Here is an 18,954-nt window from a genome sequence, read left to right on the forward strand (position 1 = left end):
CCACTGCCCAAGCTAATCCCCAGGATCCCACCCCAGGGATCGACACCCTTCTAGGAGTCTTCCCCTGGGATCTCAGCCCAGCCCCAGGAGTTTCAACCCACAGTCTGACCCACACCCTCAGTCACGGTGCATCCCGGGAACTTCCTCTTTCTTGCTCCCCTCACTCTTCACAATCTCTAAAATGTCTTCAAAACAAGCCATCAACTCACTTCCCAACAATTGTCTAAACCTGTACATGGCAGGAGATAACTTTGGTTTTTCTAAAGGTGAACCTGAAATCACATTTCTCTTATAATTTCTCAGATCACCAATTTCCACCACAGTGATATCATCTGCCTTATCTGAAGCTGAAACCTTCAACAAGCTCTGTCACTTCTAGTATTGATTATTCTAACAAAAAAGAACTCAAGGTCACCTAAAAATTGCCATTTCCTAAATAGCAACGTCCTGTTTGCAAGCTTCCCAAATGTGTTATATGACCCAAGTTGGCTCTCACTTAAGAATCTTGATTTTTATAATACGTAAATAAATACACTGATCAGCCAAAACATTATGACCACCTGCCTAATATGCTGTTGGTCCTCCGTGTGCAGCCCCATATGCAGCAGGGTGCGATGCACTGTGTATTGTGACACATTCCTCCCGTGACCACCATTAAAATTTTCTGTGACTTGTGCCACAGTAGACCTTCCGTCGGTTCGGACCAGGCAGGATAGCCTTCGTTACCCTCGCGCATCGATGAGCCTTGGGCGCCTAACACTCTGTCGTCAGTTTGAGGTTTGTCCCTCCTCGGACCACTGTCGGTAGGTACTTACCACTGCTGACCGGGAGCACCCAAGCCTTGCCGTTTCAGAGATGCTCTGACCCAGTCGTCTGGCCATAACAATTTGGCCCTTGTCAAAGGCGCTTAAATGCCACTATTGCCCACTCCTGCCCATTTCTCCTGCATCCAAAACATCAACTTCAAGAACTGACTGTTCACTTGCTGCCTAATATATCCCACCCCTTGACAGGTGCCATTGTCACAAAATAATCAATGTTATTCACTTCACCTGTCAGTGGACATAATGTTTTGGCTGATCAGTGTATTTGTAAAAGAACATTTGGATTGTTTTTTTCTGGAACATCAGAGGCTGAGAGGAGACTTGAAAGTAGTATATAAAATTGAGAGGCAAAGATAGGGTAGATAGTATAAAACGTTTTCTCCCCAGTGTAGAAATATCAGACTAGAGGGCATAGCGTTACTGTGAGAGGGGCAAGGTTTAAAAGGAGATGGGCAGCCAAGTTAGGCAGTGTGGTGGATGCCTGGAACATGCTGCAAGGGGTGGTGGTAGAGTCAACTACAATAGTGGCATTTAAGAGACTTTTGGATAGGCACATGGATCTGCAGGAAATGGATCACGTGCAGGCAGAGGAGATTAGTTTAACCTGGCATCGTGTTCAGTGTGGACTCTCTGTGCCGAGGGGCCTGTCCCTTTGCTGTTCTATGAAAGATGGAGGAATGTGCGTTATATGAAAATAACACAGAAGTGATGAGGCCAGCATAGCCCAACCATGATAATTCTGAGACAGCTCCCAAGAGGCGCCGCGGCGCTGAACGAGGACGGACTTGGCAGCTTCTGAGATCAAAGATGGACTCGGCGGACATCGCGAACGAAGACCCAGCAGGCCGCCCGCGGCCACGATCAGCGGAGGCATGGTTCGCTGCCACAGAAGACCCAGCAGGCCGCTGCCTGCAGGAGAAGCTCAGAAGGGCCGAGCTCGGTCCCGAAGACCGGAGAATGGATGAGGGGAAGGAGGGAGCCGCTGGCGACAACGGACGCGAGGAGTGGGCCAGTAGAAGGGCCTGGGTATTGCCTCCAGCATCCTCAAGGAAGGCTGCAGGAGATAGCCCTGGGACACAGGCGGTCGGGCTGGCGAGGAGGCCGAGCCAGTCGAGGGCGACGGAGGAGGCCCTGCAGCAGCCTGGGGCTTACCTGGGCTTGCCTGGATCGGGGGCACTCCAGTACATCCAGCATGTGGACCGGAGTTTGATCTTTTACTTTTGCAAATGGCGCTAAAATACAGCGACGGGTGCAAGAATTTCACTGTGCAGTACATATGTGACAATAAAGAACCATTGAACTGAATGGCAGGGCTGGCTTGAGCGGTCTGCTGGTCTACTCCTTGCTTTTGTCTATTGTAGAGAATGAAATGTCAAAGCTGAAGTTTTTAGTTAGGCAGTTAGCTGGAAAGGAAATCCTTAAATATTTTATGATTCAAACAGTGGTTTTTCTTCTGGACCCTTGCTATTTGACAATATCAGAGAAATAAGACATTGCTGAACTATCAAAATGATTGTGATACATCTGATTCTGTCCTCAACAATTCCTTACAAATCAGAATATCAGGTAGAAATATTTGTTGACACTTTTAGGACTGCCTGTTGGTCTAAAATCTCAGAATCAACTTTAGTTAGTCTACTAACTAATCAAAAACTTTAAGTTTAAGTTAAATTTAAAGCTGTTAAACTAAAACTTTTCACCACCAACATAACCTTCTTTGTGCTAATGGATGGACTTAAATATTTCTGTTAGACAAAGGGTGGCAGGGAAGGGGAAAAGGACTGGAGAGATTTAAATTCATAAGGATACTTGCTCCCGCACATTCAAAGATTATTGGTGCTGCTAACCAACAACAATGTGACCATTCCATACAGCAATGTGTTAAATGTGCAAAATAAATCTTGAATCAATGAGTGTCAGAGAATTATACAGAGCAAGGGAACAATGGCGCAGTGGTAGAGTTGCTGCCTTGCAGCGCCAGAGACCCGAGTTCGATCCTGACTACAGGTGCTGTCTGTAAGGAGTTTGTACGTTCTCCGTGTGACTGCATGGGTTTTCTCCAGCGGTTTCCTCCCAAAACTCCAAAGACGTACAAGTTTGTAGGTTAATTGGCTTCAGTAAAATTGTAAATTGTCTCTCGTGTAGGATAGTGCTAGTGTACTAGCACTATCAATGACCACCGTAGACTTGGTGCGCCAAAGGGCCTGTTTCTGCGCTGTGTCTCTAAACTAAACTAGCAAGGTGTATGACGGGAAGAAATACAAAATATACATGCAGACTGAAAGATTGGGTGATCAAGAGAAAGCTGAGAAAGATTGAAATAGCTAGAGAGAGTGAGAGAAGACAATAAATTACAAACTAGAAATAGAAGGTATTAATTCACAAAATGCTGGAGAAACTCAGCAGGTCAGGCAGCATCTCAGGAGAGAAGGAATGGGTGACGTTTCGGGTCGAGACCCTTCGAGACCTGAAGAAGGGTCTCGACCCGAAACGTCACCCATTCCTTCTCTCCTGAGATGCTGCCTGACCCGCTGAGTTACTCCAGCATTTTGTGAATAAATACCTTCGATTTGTACCAGCATCTGCAGTTATTTTCTTAAACTAGAAAGAGAAGATCAATAAGGCTGAGGGAGGAGCATAATAAGATTGTCATTAACAAAGTAGAAACAGAAACCAAGTCTGAGGCAAGTCAACAAAAAGGGCAGAGTCATCAATTCCAGAATTTCCCCACATAACTCTAAATGGAAATGACGCTGAAAATACTCAGCTGGTCCACTGATGTCTGAACGACCACAGATGTGCTGACAAATTATGAGGATACTTCACCAGAAGGTTAAAACAAAGTCTAGAAAATGGCAGCAGTGCCAACGATGACTAGCTCAGATATTACACAACCACAGCATTTCCTTTATTTCAGATTCATTCCATTCACAAAGCTTGCCTTAAAAATAATTTTTCTCCAACCCGTTCTGATTAATAAAGTAACTGCAGATTTCAACAAAATTTAAATAGCACTTTCTTTTACTTACTGGAGAAAGTTGGTGATAAGAATAAAATGCTGAAACACGTTACAGACCAAGCAGCAGCTGTGGTAAGAGAAATAAATGGGTAGCATTTTGATCTGGAATCCTTTGTTAAATCGGATGAAGGGGTTGTCAAACTGAAACATCAAATGTTTCTCTTTCCATAGATGCTCCCCGACCTGCTGAGTGTTTCCAACATTTTTGTTTTTTTATTAAATTTCGGATTTCCAGTATCTGGCATTTTTTTTATTTCAAATTAAGATATGTGAAATGTGAGCAGAGCTGGTAAAGCCAGAACTCCTGTCACTATCGTGTGACCAGAATACTTTACTGGAGTTACTTGTCAAAAAGATGAGCCCGTTTGAGTTGCTCATGGTCTTTTTGCCGGTGATAGCCTTCAGAGCATCAGAATAAGTGAACTGTACCTCAAACGCTTACCCTGTTGGGACTTTAATGCAGAATTAAATCCAGGACCATAGTTTGCCCAGCAATTGTGCACATTACTACTAACCACTTCATAATTTAAACCAGGATAAATGGAACAAGAAATATCACAATAAAGAATACTTCCATAAATGGGTTGAACTGAAGGTATCGGCATTTATATATTTTTCCTTGATCCATCAGCAATGACCATCTTATAAAACATACCCTGGTTCTCATTAATTCTCAAGATGTTTACGTTTAAAAAGCTGTAACTAACAGGTAGACTGATCAACCCGAGACCTTTTTTCTAGAAAAGATGGGCCAGTGATGACATTGAAATAATACATTCGTTTTGACAGGGTATCTGCGGAGAAAATACTTGCAATGGAGGGAAGGAGGAAACCAAAACTAAAGGAGATAAATACAAGATGATAAATATAAATTAGTTACAGTTAACAAATTCAGGAAAGAATTGAAGAGACACTTCTTTACCCAAAATGGAATTCTTTTGGAATTAAATGGACAATCTAAGAGGAAATAGGGACATGAGAGAGAAAATAATAGAATGATATACAGAAAGGATAACATGAAGCAGGGTAAAAGGCAGAAGGTGTGCATCGTAGAACATTAAATAGTTTATGGTAAATCCATTGATACCAAATGTCCTTGTTGTTGAGAGCAAGTGGTTTGGTGTGTTTGGTCATTGATGATCAAAGCCCTGAAAGCTGCACATAGTCCTGAACTCATGGATTTAAGACTCATCTCCTATAGGATCACGCAGGGAAAACCCTATGGAGATAGAAGCCTTTCCCTTCCCTGCCTAACTCCACTCCAACTGATGCCCAAATCCCTTGGACAGAGTGCTACAATCACAAAGTAGGACCGTTTAGAGAGGCTGTCATGACAGCAGGTAGATCGAACCAGTGGTATCAAATGTCTGGACATTTAACAGTTTCCCTTCTTAGATGTTCTGTCAGCTTTGAAATATGTCCGTACCAATGGAGGGATACATCAAGCACAACCTCCCCAGTGCACAGGTAGGAGGAGGGCCTCGTGGGCTCAATGGTAGATCACTCGTTGCAGTCGTTCACAGACTTCTTCAGGCCCCAAGGACATCATCATCTCAGCCACACCCGGTCCTTGCTGTGGAAAAAGCAAAATGTAATCAGATTCTCAAAAATGTGGGATAAACATAAAAAATTATGACTAGAGCTTGTTAAAATCTCCTCCTATTCATTAGAACCTCTCTCTGTAGCACTCCAAGCAGATATCAGGTTAGTTCTTCAGTACCAACGCTGAGCACTATCTTAGAACAACACAAGCCCATGGCAGAAGGAGAGGCCATTTGGCCACTGTCCATGCAGTCTCTGAAAAAGGTCTCTAATTAATCTCACACACCTACTGTTAGCTATAGCAATGCAACATTGCACACGGTAATAAACCTTGTGTTAATCCCCCCTCAAGCTCTTCTTCCAATTATCAAATATCTCTCCTCTGGATGCCAAAATTCCCAGCAGCGAAAACTGTTTCTCCCTCTCTTATCTAAGAAAACCATTCAAAATTTATCTCCTATGTTAAATTTTCCCTGATAATTCTCATTGATCAGCTTGGTTCGGGAACAGCTCCGTCCAAGACTGCAAGAAATTGTGGAGAGTTGTAGATATAGCCCAGCCTTCCCACCATTGACATCATCTGCACCACACTGCCTCGGAAAAGCAACCGACATAATCAAAGACTTGTCCCCACCCCAGACATTCCTTCTTCTCTCTGCTCCCATCCGGCAGTAGGTAAAAGATTAAAAGAGCACACGGCCAGACTCAGAAACAGCTCCTTCCCCTCTGTTCGCAGGCTTCTGAATGGTCCTTCCACAAGTCTGGGTACTGTCCAATTCACCTCTACCCCATTGGGGACATTAGACTTTGTCTAAAGAACAGGTGTACTGCAATGCTGAGAACTATATTCTGCACTCTTCCCCATGATCGAATGCACTTGAGTTTGAACTGATTGTTTCTATGTATGGTATGTCTGATCTGATATCAGTGTGCGAAACAAAGCTTTTTACTGTACCTCAGTATGTGTAATAATAATAAACTAAAACCTAAACACAAGTGAAACAACCTCAGGTCCTTTGATCTCAGCAAGTAATTGATCCCTCTCCACTGGTACCATTGCTCTGCATGCTTCCTACCTGCTGCCCACTGAGAACCAGTCGCAGGAGCTTCATCATGACACTGAATTTGGTGGTTGTGAACTGTGCCTGTAACGACCTCAGTTCAGAGTTCAGCTCCGCCATCGTCCCATTACCCTTTGACCAGTTTTGAAACAGGCTGAAATTCAAAGCATCAACATTCAAAATTAATTCAATGTCAAATGAAGTTTCAGAGTGACAGAATTGACAGGAAATAGAGGTGAGGGGAGTGAGGATGCTGAGGAGAGCTGGTTAATGCAAGAGATGCAAATATCAAGAGGAGCACGAATTTGGGTAGAGAGGGGGGTGCACAGGGAAGGGACAGGCACATTGGGGGGGGGTTGAATGGGGTAAAGGGGAGGGTGAGAGATGGGAGGGTAAGAGAGGAACACAGAGAGACGAAGGAAGAACAAGCTTTGAGAGGGACCAGCTCGTGGGGAAAAAAAGGAATGGAAAAGGAGAAGGGAAGAGAAAAGGAGAAGGGAAGAGAAAAGGACAAGGCAAGGGAAGGGCGAGGACAACAGGGCAAGGTATCGGGGCGAGGGCAGGGGAGAACTACGGAGTAACAGAATGGGAGGGGGGTCAGGGAGGAAGATACTTACCTTATCACCATGCTGCAGATCTTCTCTCCCTCTGTGGTCAGACCCTCCATCTGCTCTCGGGGTACAGGAGGCCGGATCCACAGGTAAGAGTATGCTGGCTTCAGTAGGTCCAGCAAAGATGTGATGTGCCCCTGTCAGTGCGTAAAAAACACATGATTTTGTGGCTGTGCTTCACAGTTCATTAACTGAGGTCTTGCTGCTCCGTCTGACCCACACCACTGTCGGTGGCATTGCTCAAACCTCACTAGCATCGGCAAGGTAATGGTGGAGAGGGTGGCAGGGCGGTAGAGTTGTGCCCTACAGCCCCAGGTTCAATCCTGACTACGTATGCTGTCTGTATAGAGTTTGTACGTTTTCCCCGTGACCATGTGGGTTTTCTCCTGGTGCCTCGGAATCCTCCCACACTCCAAATACGTACAGGTTTGTAGGTTAATTGGCTTCGATAAATTGTAAAATTGTCCCAAGCGTGTGTAGATTAGTGCGCAGGGATCGCTGGTCGGCGCAGACCTGGTGGGCCGAAGGGCCTGTTTCTGCACTGTATCCCTAAAGTCTAAAGCTGATGCTGCCACTACTCAGCCACATCGGGCAACCTATCCTGAGCCATGGCTACCGGGCCACGGACGAGGGTTGAGCCCGAGAATGAATGTCGAAATTGCTCCTACCTTCCGGTGTTCCAGCACCCGTTCCACATAGTCCATGCCCAGAGCCTCTCCCTCCAGCAGCTTTTCCTTGTACACCTTCTCCACGTGAGCTTGCAGCTCCATCACCAGCTGTTGCCTTGAGCTACTGTTCTCAATGCGGCGCAACAAGTGAATTCTGCCAAATGTGATGGAAAGGGCAGGATCTGAGTGGTCACCATCAGTCAGTGAGTCACATGTCCACGTCTTCTTACTTAAGGTACCGACCCAGTCCCAGTTTAGTTTGACAATAGAGCACGGAAACAGGCTCTTCGACCCACCGAATCCGCGCCAACCATCGATAACCCCGTACTCTTGGTGTAAGAAAATAACTGCAGATGCTGGTACAAATCGAAGGTATTTATTCACAAAATGCTGGAGTAACTCAGCAGGTCAGGCAGCATCTCAGGAGAGAAGGAATGGCTGACGTTTCGGGCCAAGACCCTTCTTTAGACTGATGTCAGGGGGGCGGGACAAAGGAAGGATATAGGTGGAGACAGGAAGACAGTGGGAGATCTGGGAAGGGGGAGGGGAAGAGAGGGACAGAGGAACTATCTAAAGTTGGAGAAGTCAATGTTCATACCGCTGGGCTGCAAGCTGCCCAGGCGAAATATGAGGTGCTGTTCCTCCAATTTCCGGTGGGCCTCACTATGGCACTGGAGGAGACCCATGACAGAAAGGTCAGACTGGGAATGGGAGGGGGAGTTGAAGTGCTCAGCCACCGGGAGATCAGATTGGTTAAGGCGGACTGAGCGCAGGTGTTGAGCGAAGCGATCGCCGAGCCTGCGTTTGGTTTTGCCAATGTAAAGAAGTTGACATCTAGAGCAGCGGATGCAATAGATGAGGTTGGAGGAGGTGCAGGTGAACCTTTGTCTCACCTGGAAAGACTGTTTGGGTCCTTGGATAGAGTTGAGGGGGGATCTCCCACTGTCTTCCTGTCTCCACCTATATCCTTCCTTTGTCCCGCCCCCCCTGACATCAGTCTGAAGAAGGGTCTCAACCCGAAACGTCACCCATTCCTTCTCTCCTGAGATGCTGCCTGACCTGCTGAGTTACTCCAGCATTTTGTGAATAAATACCCCGTACTCTTAGATCATCCTACAATTTTTACCAAAGCCAATTAACCTACAAACCTGTATGTCTTTTGTGAGGGAGAGGAAACCAGAGCACCCGGTCACGCTGAGAATAGACAAACTCCGTAGACAGCACCTGTAGTCAGGGTCAAACCCAGGTCTCTGGTGCTGTAAGGCAGCATATATTGGAAGCCAATCATTTTAGCCCTGGCTGATTTTTATTCACTTCAATCCAAGGTTGCTGGGACCAGATGTGATACCCCAGCAAACGTAGCTACTTCAGGACAGACTGGGAATCGTGTTGAGACAGTCAAGGTCTGAATATCTCAGGAGCAAGAAACTTGCTTCTCCACTGCACTTCACCACACCATTAAAGCACTTCCGTGCTGAAGAGTCATTCCGATAAACAGCAACTGACCCAGAGTACGAGAACTTCCCTGCACTTCTTCCAATTGTGCACTGGAATACTTGACACCCTCCTATACAGACTACTAATGCCTCCAAATAATGTCATGCCCCTCAGTACGTACTGTTCTGGGAGTGTACTCAGAACTTTTATCAGAAGCTGAAATATTTAAAAATTAAGAATGAAAGCAGATGCGACACAAATTGAACACACTCCCAGTACTGACAGTCAGAGGGTTTCGGGTGTCACTGGTAGTGATACACACACTGGTGTGCGGGCTGACATTTGGATATTTATGTACCTGTTGAACTCTGGCAGTTTGTCAAGGTCCAATAGGGAAGAGTGAGTTGTGATTCCAGTCACGTCAAACTCACTCACCAACTCCTCCAGGGATCGACCAGTACGATTGCCTACAACACACAAATGAGAATAAATGGAATGATCATTTTCAATTTGCTTGCATTTTGATTCCTTGTTCTCCAACTGCTCTCTGTGGCTCTGTGTTCACTACCCCATCTTTGTGAGCACTCAAGAGTTACAAGTGCTTGCCCATACAATTTATGCTGCACACTTCCTGTATTGTCCAACATACCTCAGTCGGACAATAATGTGTCAAACCTGTGATCACAGACTCCATTCTGGAGTCTGACGCCATTCTGACAAACAAGCCCATAACAGTAAACGGTAAACAGAACAAAGCTCGTTCCTTATCCACAGTACCTGAGAAGCCAGATCCACAGTTGGTAACAATGTCAAGGAGAGCCTCTGGCAGGTAGCCATTCTGGGAAAGGTTCTGAATGAACAGATCGCTCTGACGCTTAGACAGCTTGCTGCCATCTTTGTTCAAGAGGAGAGGAAGGTGAGCAAATATTGGCGGCTGCCAGCCAAAGGCACTGTACATCAACACGTGTTTGGCAGTGGAAGTAAGCCACTCAGTTCCCCGCAGAACGTGGCTGATTTTCATGTGATGGTCGTCAACCACATTGGCCAAGTGATAGGTCGGAAACCCGTCTGCTTTGAGGATGATAGGGTCTCCTTCCACACTGGCTGGCTCCATCCTGTTCAGTCCATACACCAGATCTTCAAAAGTCACAGTACCCTGGTCCAGGTGGAATCTGATAACATACGGGGAACCTCGTGCCAGTCGCTCCTCGATCTGCTCGGCAGAGAGGTGTCTACAACGGTTGTCATACCTGAAAGTGGAGGGCATTCGGATTAACAAGAAGCCAGGAGGTGGTGGGTTCAAGTCTCGCCTCGGAGACCTGAGCACATTATCCAGGAGAACGTTCACAGAGGGAGTTGTTGCATTGTCAGAGGATTAGTGGGAACATGCATTGTTTGAGAGGCAATGCTGAGAGAGCACTGCACTGTTAGAGGGCAGGTACTGAGGAAGTGTTAAGAGTGAAGACAGACTCAAAATGCTGCAGTAACTTAGTGGGTCAGGCAGCATTTCTGGAGAAAAAGAATAGGTGACATTTTGAGTCAAGACCCTTCTTCAGACTGAGTCAGGGGAGAGGGAAATTAAAGGTATGAAAAGGTACAGAAACAATGTGTCAGAAATGCAGCTGTGACCCGATTCCCACTTGCAGGAGTTGGCAGAACCTGCAGCTCGGGCACAGTGGGATCGCCGCCTTACAGCGCCAGAGACCCGGGTTCAAATATTCTTATCATTACCTCAATGCTGTTTGCAGAAGCTTCCTTAGTACAAATTAGCTGCCATTCTTCCAACATTACAACAGTGACGATATTTCAACAGCACTTAATTGGCTGTAAACTACTTTACAGCATTTCACGTTCACACAAGGCGCTGGAGAAATTTCTATTTTTTCAAAATAAAGTCAGAAGGTATACAGTGGGCAGGGCATACATTCAGACTGAAGGAGGGTTCCAGCCCGAAACGTCACCCATCCTTTTTCTCCAGAACTGCTGTTTGACCTGCTGAGTTACTCCAGCACTGTGTGTCTCATTAGGGCATACATTTATGCAGCAGGTCGTATACTAAACAACAGAGTTCACCTTGAAGGACCTCCCCTGACATCAGTCTGAAGAAGGGTCTCGACCCGAAACGTCACCCATTCCTTCTCTCCTGAGATGCTGCCTGACCCGCTGAGTTACTCCAGCATTTTGTGATACCTTCGATTTGTACCAGCATCTGCAGTTATTTTTCTACTCACCTTGAAGGACAGTAAGCACATGCACTAATATAAACTATTGTAGGCAAGCCATTGGGGAGAAAGGCATATGCTCAAAATGGACACAGTCCCTGCAAACACACATTTCATTCCAAACTTACTTTGGTGTCTGCCTCATTCTCAGTGCCTCCTTCCTCAATATTTCCAGGCGTGACGGAGTGCAGAAGCAATAATATGCTGCATTTTTCTTCACTAGAGTTTCAGCAGCCTTCCGGTACAGATCAAGTCGCTCCGATTGCTGGTAGGGTCCACAGGGGCCACCATGACGAGGGCTCTCATCGGGGGGTATCCCTGCACAACAAGTGACATCAAGACCCGATTCACACACTAATAGATGTTTAGACATTAAGGAACTCAACGGAGATGGGATCCATGCAGGAAGGTGGTGCTGAGGGAGTGGATGCTGAATAACCTCCCCCTGCTTCTAATGTTCTTTGCAGTATTATTATTAAGAACATTACAATAAAGTGGGGTACATTAAAGCATCAAAAGTGTTAAATTAATACCGAGGGTGTGGTAAAGAATAAATGTGACAGTCTTATAACACAAGGTCAAGTGCAACACAATATATCTACATAACAGGATTTTATACTGAGGGCAGGTCATAAGAAACATGCAACCAATGGCCTAAGGCAGCGAAACAGGGAGTTTGTTATATAACTGAGATTCTTACGTTGGGTGTGAGAGACTGCTATAATTGAAAGACATGCTGAGAGAGGGAGGGTGATTTAAGCATGAGCCTAACACTGAGAGAGACGATTATACCCGACAAGCTTAGAATTACATACAATACCTGCCCACTCCAGTACGTCTTCAATACTTTCCGTTGTTCCAGGCACGAGACGCCTCTGATCCGTGTCTTCTATACGGAGGATAAACTGGCCTCTGTGCTTTTTGGCAAATATGTAATTATAAAGAGCTGTGCGGAGTCCACCCAGATGCAGGAAACCTGGGAAAGTAAGCAAGAAGGAGCAGGATTTCAAAAGGATGACTACAATGATTTAACTTTGAGGGGCACTCCATGTGGTGTAGGGACAACCTTGATTGCCGAGGAGAATTGGAATGGAGTAGGGAGCCCAGAGCAAACCCCCAAGTGTCAATATGTGGGAAGGAACTGTAGATGTTGGTTTATTACCAAAGATAGACAAAATGCTGGAGTAACTCAGCAGGTCAGGCAGCATTTGTGGAGAACCAAGCACGAACAAGGATTCTGACCCAAAACGTCACCTATTCCTTTTCTCCACAGATGCTGCCTGACCTGCTGAGTTACTCCAGCATTTTGTGGGGTTTTTTGTAAACCAACATCTGAAGTTTCTTCTTTATACAGATTGGGCAGCACGGTAGTGTATCGGGGGAGTGCCAGCCTTACAGCGCCAGAGACCCGGGTTCAATCCTGACTATGGGTGCTGTCTGCACGAAGTTTATCCATTCTCCGTGACCACGTGAGTTTTCTCCGGGTACTCCAGTTTCCTTCCATACATCAGTGTGGTTTGGGAACAGCTCCATCCAAGAACGCGAGACATTGCAGGGAATTGTGGACACAGCCCAGCCCATCACACAATCTAACCTCCCTTCCATTGACTCGATCTACACCATGTTGCCTCGGCAAGGCCATCAGCTTAATCAAGTACGATTCTCTCCCAGATCACTCCTTCTCCCCTCTCCCATCAGGCATCAAGTGTGAAAACGCACACTTCCAGAATCAAAGACAGTTTCTTCCTAGCTGTTATCAGACAACTAAACCAACAACTAGAGAGCAGTCCTGAGCTACTATCTACATCATTGAAAACCCTCGAATTATCTTTGATCGGACTTTACTGGACTTATCTCACACTAAACGTTATGCCCTTTATCATGTATCTATACACTTGGATGGCTCGATTGTAATCACGTTAACTGCTGACCTGTTAACAAGCAACAAAAGCTTTTCACTGTAGTACCTTGGTTCACATGACAATAAACTAAACCAAAATGGGACACCTTGTTAGGCACAGACTGGCTTGTTTCCGTGCTGTCTGACTCTACGACTTGGACTCAATGCCATTTCAATTTAAGACTTGGCAGAAAGGGCCACATCAATGGAAGATCTTGGGTGACACAGTAAATGGCTCATGGTATACATTTTATTTCAGCAGGGGTGCCCTGAAGGATTTTCAATCAGTGCTCAGCACTTAACTGGGAAGCAGTAGAGGGCGCAGGGAAAAAACGAAAGCTAACATGAAAGTAGTACAATACCACCATATTTATCAATAAAAATGTAATGGGAAGAAATCCATGGTGGTAAAGGGAGCAGCTGAGGAGAATGAGAGGAGGTGGGATTGAAAGGGCCATGAGGGTCAAGGAAAAGATGCATGGGGTGAGGAAGAAAAGGTGAAAGACCAGGGAGATGTGGAAAAGAGGGCAGAGAGTGGAGTGTGGAAGAGGAGAGATATTAGGGTCAGGAAAGGACCAAGGAAATGTAGAAAAGGGAAGGGTGGTGGGTTGAGCAGGCAAGAGGAAGGGAGGTAGGGGGAGCAAGGGAGGTTGAAGGACCAGGGAGATGCAGAAAAGAAATGGTCAGTGAACAGAGTCTGAAGAAACGTCACCCATTCCTCCTGACCCGCTGAGTTACTCCGAAGGTATTTATTCACAAAATGCTGGAGTAACTCAGCAGGTCAGGCAGCATCTCAGGAGAGAAGGAATGGGTGACGTTTCGGGTCGAGACCCTTCTTCAGACTCCAGCGTTTTGTGTCAATCTTCGGTTTATACCAGCATCTGCAACTCTTTCCTACACAGGTCAGTGTGAATAGAGTGGAGGAGCTGAATTCCAGGACAAAGACATGGGCACAATTTAATGTGGACAAAGAGGATGGCAGATCATCATCATACAAGACAACATATCTGGCCCATGGTGACATGTTGTGTGGCTATCCACCGAACATTGATACATTGTCCGCACTTGTTACAGTTGTTTCCCCGCCCCGCCCACAACCCCGGCCAGGTACCTGTGGGGCTCGGCCCGAAGCGCACCCTCACCCCGCTCCCGGGCCCCTCTCCGCCGGAGGACAACCCGCACAGCCCCGGCCTGCTGCTGCCCACTGCGGGCCAGGGGCTGAGGAGGGCTCGGCGGTGGTGGAGCAGCCGCCAGCGGCGACACAAGGCGCCCATCGCCATCTCCAGCTCCTCCTGCCCGGAACTGCACGCTCCTTCCGGGCCGGCGCTGAGAAAGGGGCGGGACCTCGCTCCCCAGCTGAGAAACAGTGAGAATAAAGGGTGTCTCAGATTTGCATCTCATCTTTCTCTTGGGCAGCTTACAGCCCAGTTTTGTAGGGAAATAACTGCAGATGCTGGTACAAATCGAAGGCATGACAAAATGCTGGAGTAACTCAGCAGGTCAGGCAGCATCTAGGAGAGAGGGAATGGGCGAGACCCTTCTTCAGACTCAGTTTTAATCATTTTGACTTCTCTAACTTCAAGTAACCCCCGGCATTCCCTCGCTCTCTCTATCCCTCACCCACCCAAGTCGCACCAGCTTCTCATTTTCACCCAGCAAACAGTTAACAATGGCCTGTTTCCTTTATCATTGTTACTTTTTTTGCATATCTTTAATTCATTGTTCTTTATCTCTCTACATCATCTTCTATATCTCTCGTTTCCCTTTCCCATGACTTATTGTGTAGGAAGGAACTGCAGATGCTGGTTTAAACAGAAGATATACACAAAAAGCTGGAGTAACTCAGCAGGACAGGCAGCATCTCTGAAGAGATGGAATGGGTGACGTTTCGGGTCGAGACCCTTCTTCAGATTCGAAGTATTATTGTCTTTCTGCTGACTAGTTAACACGCAACAAAAGCTTTTCACTGAACCTCGGCACACGTGACAATAAACAAAACTAAACTAGAAAGCGAGAGAGTGAAATGGCGTGAGAGACCAGTCAAGAGCATGATAGGGTTGAGAGTGTTTGAGAAAATGCGAGGATGCAAAAGAGAATGAGGACCGGTGAGGGAGAAAGCTGACCCCTCTTGGGGCTGGCTGAGAAACTGAGTGAGAACTTGTGAGAATGAGGGGTAGAGTGGGATCACCAAGAGACACTGAGATTGTGGGTGAAAATGAAAGAGAGAAATACTGACAGAGTGAGACAAACTAAGAAGGAGGCAGAGATTGTGGAAGACAAGTGGTGGTGACTGTGAAAGGATTATAAAGAGAGAGAGTGTGGGATGGCGTAGGAGAGACCAGTCAAGGGTGTGATGGTGTTGAGCGAGTGTGAGAAATGCTAGGATGCGAGAGAGCATGAGGCCGAGTGAGAGAGAAAATAAGATTAGGAGAAAAAGTGGACAAGAGGGAGAGAAAGTGAGGGAAAAGAGTAAGAAGGGGATAAGGAGAGTGAGTAAGGAAGACTGCGAGAACTTGAGAATGAGAGAGAAAATGACTAAGGGTGTCAGAGGTGAGAGAGTGAGGAAGATAGATCGTGAGGGACTGGAAAGGCTGTAGTACAAGAAAGCACAAGTGGAATAGGGAGTTTAAAAAAAAGGGAAATCGAATGGTGTGATTGAACAAAATATTACAAGAGAGTTACTGGATGTTGGTGTTGGAGCTTCAGGCATGGTGCAGACTTTGGAGGTTCTTCAAATCTTTCTGTGCAAACTGGAGCACATTGCAAGTCACTATTCCACAGGGATACATAACCTTTAATCACCTCATACCCAAATGGATATAACAACAGTGTGCCTCTTGCACTTAGACTCAGTTGGCTGCTCTGCGCGTACTGTACTGACCGAGGTGATTGTGCTTATGTACGGTGATAGTCTTGCTGAGCTTTATGCAAAAAAAAGTATTTCACCGTACCTGGTAAACGTGACAATAAAGGAACCATTGAACCATTGACCATTGCTTTATATTCCTTTGGCCCAGACTTGGTTTGCCAAACTGCAGTTTTCTCCCCTTCCTGCCAAGGTGATTCCTGGGTTTACCTGAGCGGCTCCAGATGATTCTCTATCCTTTCCATTTAGTACAAGACATTTTGTCATCTGTGGCTCTGGATGTTGCATCGTCTCTTGGTCTGTAGACACCGAAGGCTTGAACACAAAATTCAAGCAGGCACTCTCCAGTAAGTACCTGGAGCCCTGCACGGTCAGAGGGCTGGTTTTCCAATGAGATATTAAACCGAGTGCCCATCCAATCTCTCAGGTGGACATATGAAATCCTATTATATTACTCTGAAGATAATCTGTAAATGTAACTCACAATCTTTCAGTCAATATTTATCGCTTAATCAACTAACAAAAAAAAAGTTGGTTTAACATCTGAACTTTATCCATCACTGAATGTGCAACTTGTTTTGCTTAAATTTGGTGCTTTTTCCCAAATTCTTCATCTTCGGCTGTCCCTTGGAATCGAGGATGACTGTTTTGTTATGGTGTTGTGGGTTTTGAGGTGATGAACAGGGTAATGTTGGGAATTACAGACAGGTGGTAGTTTGTGAGGTGGATAACTCATCCCACACACATCCCTCTGTATGGCTCCTGATGCATGGCCATGACTTTCCCAATATCCTCCTGAATGCTCCTCCAGTTTGAGCTGTATTGGGCCTGAAATTTCTGGGAGTTGCTGGGGATATATCACTTCTTCAAGGAGACTTGATAACGTGGACCTGGAAAGTAAGTCTCCAGTGATGTTCGGCCGCAGAGTGACCGGAGATGCGATCCGGAAAACAATCGCATCTCTGGCAAGGTCAAAGATTGAAAAAAAGCTTTCCCCGACCCCCCATGGTCAAATTTACATTCATTATAATATCTTTTGGAATGACTTAAAGTTGAGAAAGATACTGCTGTTATGAAATCTTATTTTGAACAGAAATTGTTAAAATATTTGTCTTTAATGAGCCCAAGATCATTAGGCTGGGCTAGATGCTTGTTTTCCCCCGCTGATGTGTGATGGAACGATTAAATGATTGGGCAGTTCCTTCCTGACACTTGTTGACAGTGAGCCACTAGAAGTATTGCTGTCTTTGTGTTGAAGGTTCCCCCAACTGTGGTGTTGGGAAATTTCAGCATGTTGAGTTGATAGGTTGGTGAAGAAAGCAGATGCATTCTTGCCATCATTGGTCACGGCATAGAGTCACATCAACCAGCAATCCCTGCACACTAACACTGGCCTCCACTTACCAGGGATAATTTACAATTTTACCAAGCCAATTAGCCGACAAACCTGTACGCCTTTGGAGTGCGGGAGGAAACCGGAGCACCCAAAAAAAATCCACGCAGTCACAGAGGGAATGTACAAACTCCGTACAGACAGTGCCCATAGTCAGGATCAAACCCCGGTCTCTGCCGCTGTAAGGCAGCAACTCTACAGCTGTGCCACTGTATCACCCTCTATTGATTTGTCCAACAATAGGGTTAATAGCATAACAATGCAGGTGGGGCAAGCTATTATTTAGTTCTATCTTTATACCAGTAGTTCTGCTATAATGCAACAGTTGCATTTCTATGAAGTCAATTGTGTCAATGGGGGAAAGGGGTTAGGGATGAAGGAGTTTTAGACTCACAATAACAAAGTTAATTTTCCCTTAAGGTTTACAAAAATAAAGTTATTTTCAATAGCAATAAGTTTGTTTTCGTAACTGAAAGTAAAAATACTAAAAGCTGTACATTACATTATTTAATAGGATATACTGTATTTGTACAAGTATCAATAGATGCAATAGACAATAGACAATAGGTGCAGGAGGAGGCCATTCGGCCCTTCGAGCCAGCACTGCCATTCAATGTGATCATGGCTGATCATTCTCAATCAGTACCCCGTTCCTGCCTTCTCCCGATACCCCCTAACTCCGCTAATGCGATTGTTTGTCAATGTCAATGGCCTTACGCAGTTAAAGCGGCAGCTGTGTTCTTCAGCAAAGATACTAGAGGAACAAGATAGACCACTCGACCCTAAAATCTGTAGTATGAGGTGACGCCATTTTAGTAGGCAGAAACTTGCAGAAACATTTAAAAAGAAAAATAATAAAAATCTGTGAATTGATAGATGAGATATATTCTGCATTTTAATGGTATCATCACACATACTGTTCCCCCAAAACACTGATTACACTGCAACAGGCATAACGAACGGTGGGTTTTGCCGACGAAAATGGCTCCTTTGCGTACCACACCAGTATAGGCGATTTCAACGGAGTGGTCCATCTTGTTCCTCTAGTATCTTTGTTCTTCAGATACAATGGTGTCGATTACTGTGAGCAGGTTACATAGAGACAGTTTTTTTCCTCTCCTATACTATTTAAATCTCAGGCAGCTTTCTTCCGTTTGTCAATTTACAAAGTAACTTTTAACTGGTTTGCTGGTTCTTGGTGAAAATTGCGTTATAAGCAATTCAGCTCATGTAATGCAAATAGGTTTCCCTAATTCATTGCTTTTGTTATACAGGTATCCAATTCATATTATGGAAAAGCATGTTATAGCAGAACTTGATAGACACAAAATGTTGAAGTATTTCTAGAGAGAAAGAATGGGTGACGTTTCGGGTCAAGACCCTTCTTCAGACTGAGAGTCGGGGGAGAGAG

At 45.5% G+C, this 18,954-nt stretch overlaps 1 protein-coding gene across 1 annotated transcript; it reads right to left on the reverse strand.

Annotated features, from left to right (window-relative positions):
- Window positions 1-3,736: 3,736 nt before the first annotated feature.
- On the reverse strand, window positions 3,737-14,575 carry ears2 (glutamyl-tRNA synthetase 2, mitochondrial). The gene is made up of 9 exons (XM_078418487.1): window positions 14,396-14,575; window positions 12,205-12,360; window positions 11,513-11,702; window positions 9,940-10,412; window positions 9,521-9,629; window positions 7,726-7,879; window positions 7,064-7,194; window positions 6,462-6,600; window positions 3,737-5,416 (listed from the first exon to the last, which is right to left on the reverse strand). Exons 1-9 carry the CDS (start codon window positions 14,562-14,564, stop codon window positions 5,333-5,335), a joined length of 1,605 nt encoding a protein of 534 aa, XP_078274613.1. The 5' UTR covers window positions 14,565-14,575; the 3' UTR covers window positions 3,737-5,332.
- Window positions 14,576-18,954: the final 4,379 nt, after the last annotated feature.

The sequence above is a fragment of the Rhinoraja longicauda genome, chromosome 21 (genome assembly GCF_053455715.1).
Source record: "Rhinoraja longicauda isolate Sanriku21f chromosome 21, sRhiLon1.1, whole genome shotgun sequence".
In the NCBI taxonomy this organism is placed as follows: Eukaryota; Metazoa; Chordata; class Chondrichthyes; order Rajiformes; family Arhynchobatidae; genus Rhinoraja; species Rhinoraja longicauda.

What these genes read in the sequence shown, in the direction of transcription:
- ears2 (XM_078418487.1), bottom strand. Translation starts at nt 14,564, where the DNA reads ATGGCGATGGGCGCCTTGTGTCGCCGCTGGCGGCTGCTCCACCACCGC. An exon ending in AGACGTACTGGAGTGGGCAG is followed by an intron (nt 11,703 to 12,204) that starts GTATTGTATGTA and finishes CTTGTTGTGCAG; the next exon opens with GGATACCCCCCGATGAGAGC. An exon ending in AAACTGCCAGAGTTCAACAG is followed by an intron (nt 7,880 to 9,520) that starts GTACATAAATAT and finishes CACATTTGGCAG; the next exon opens with AATTCACTTGTTGCGCCGCA.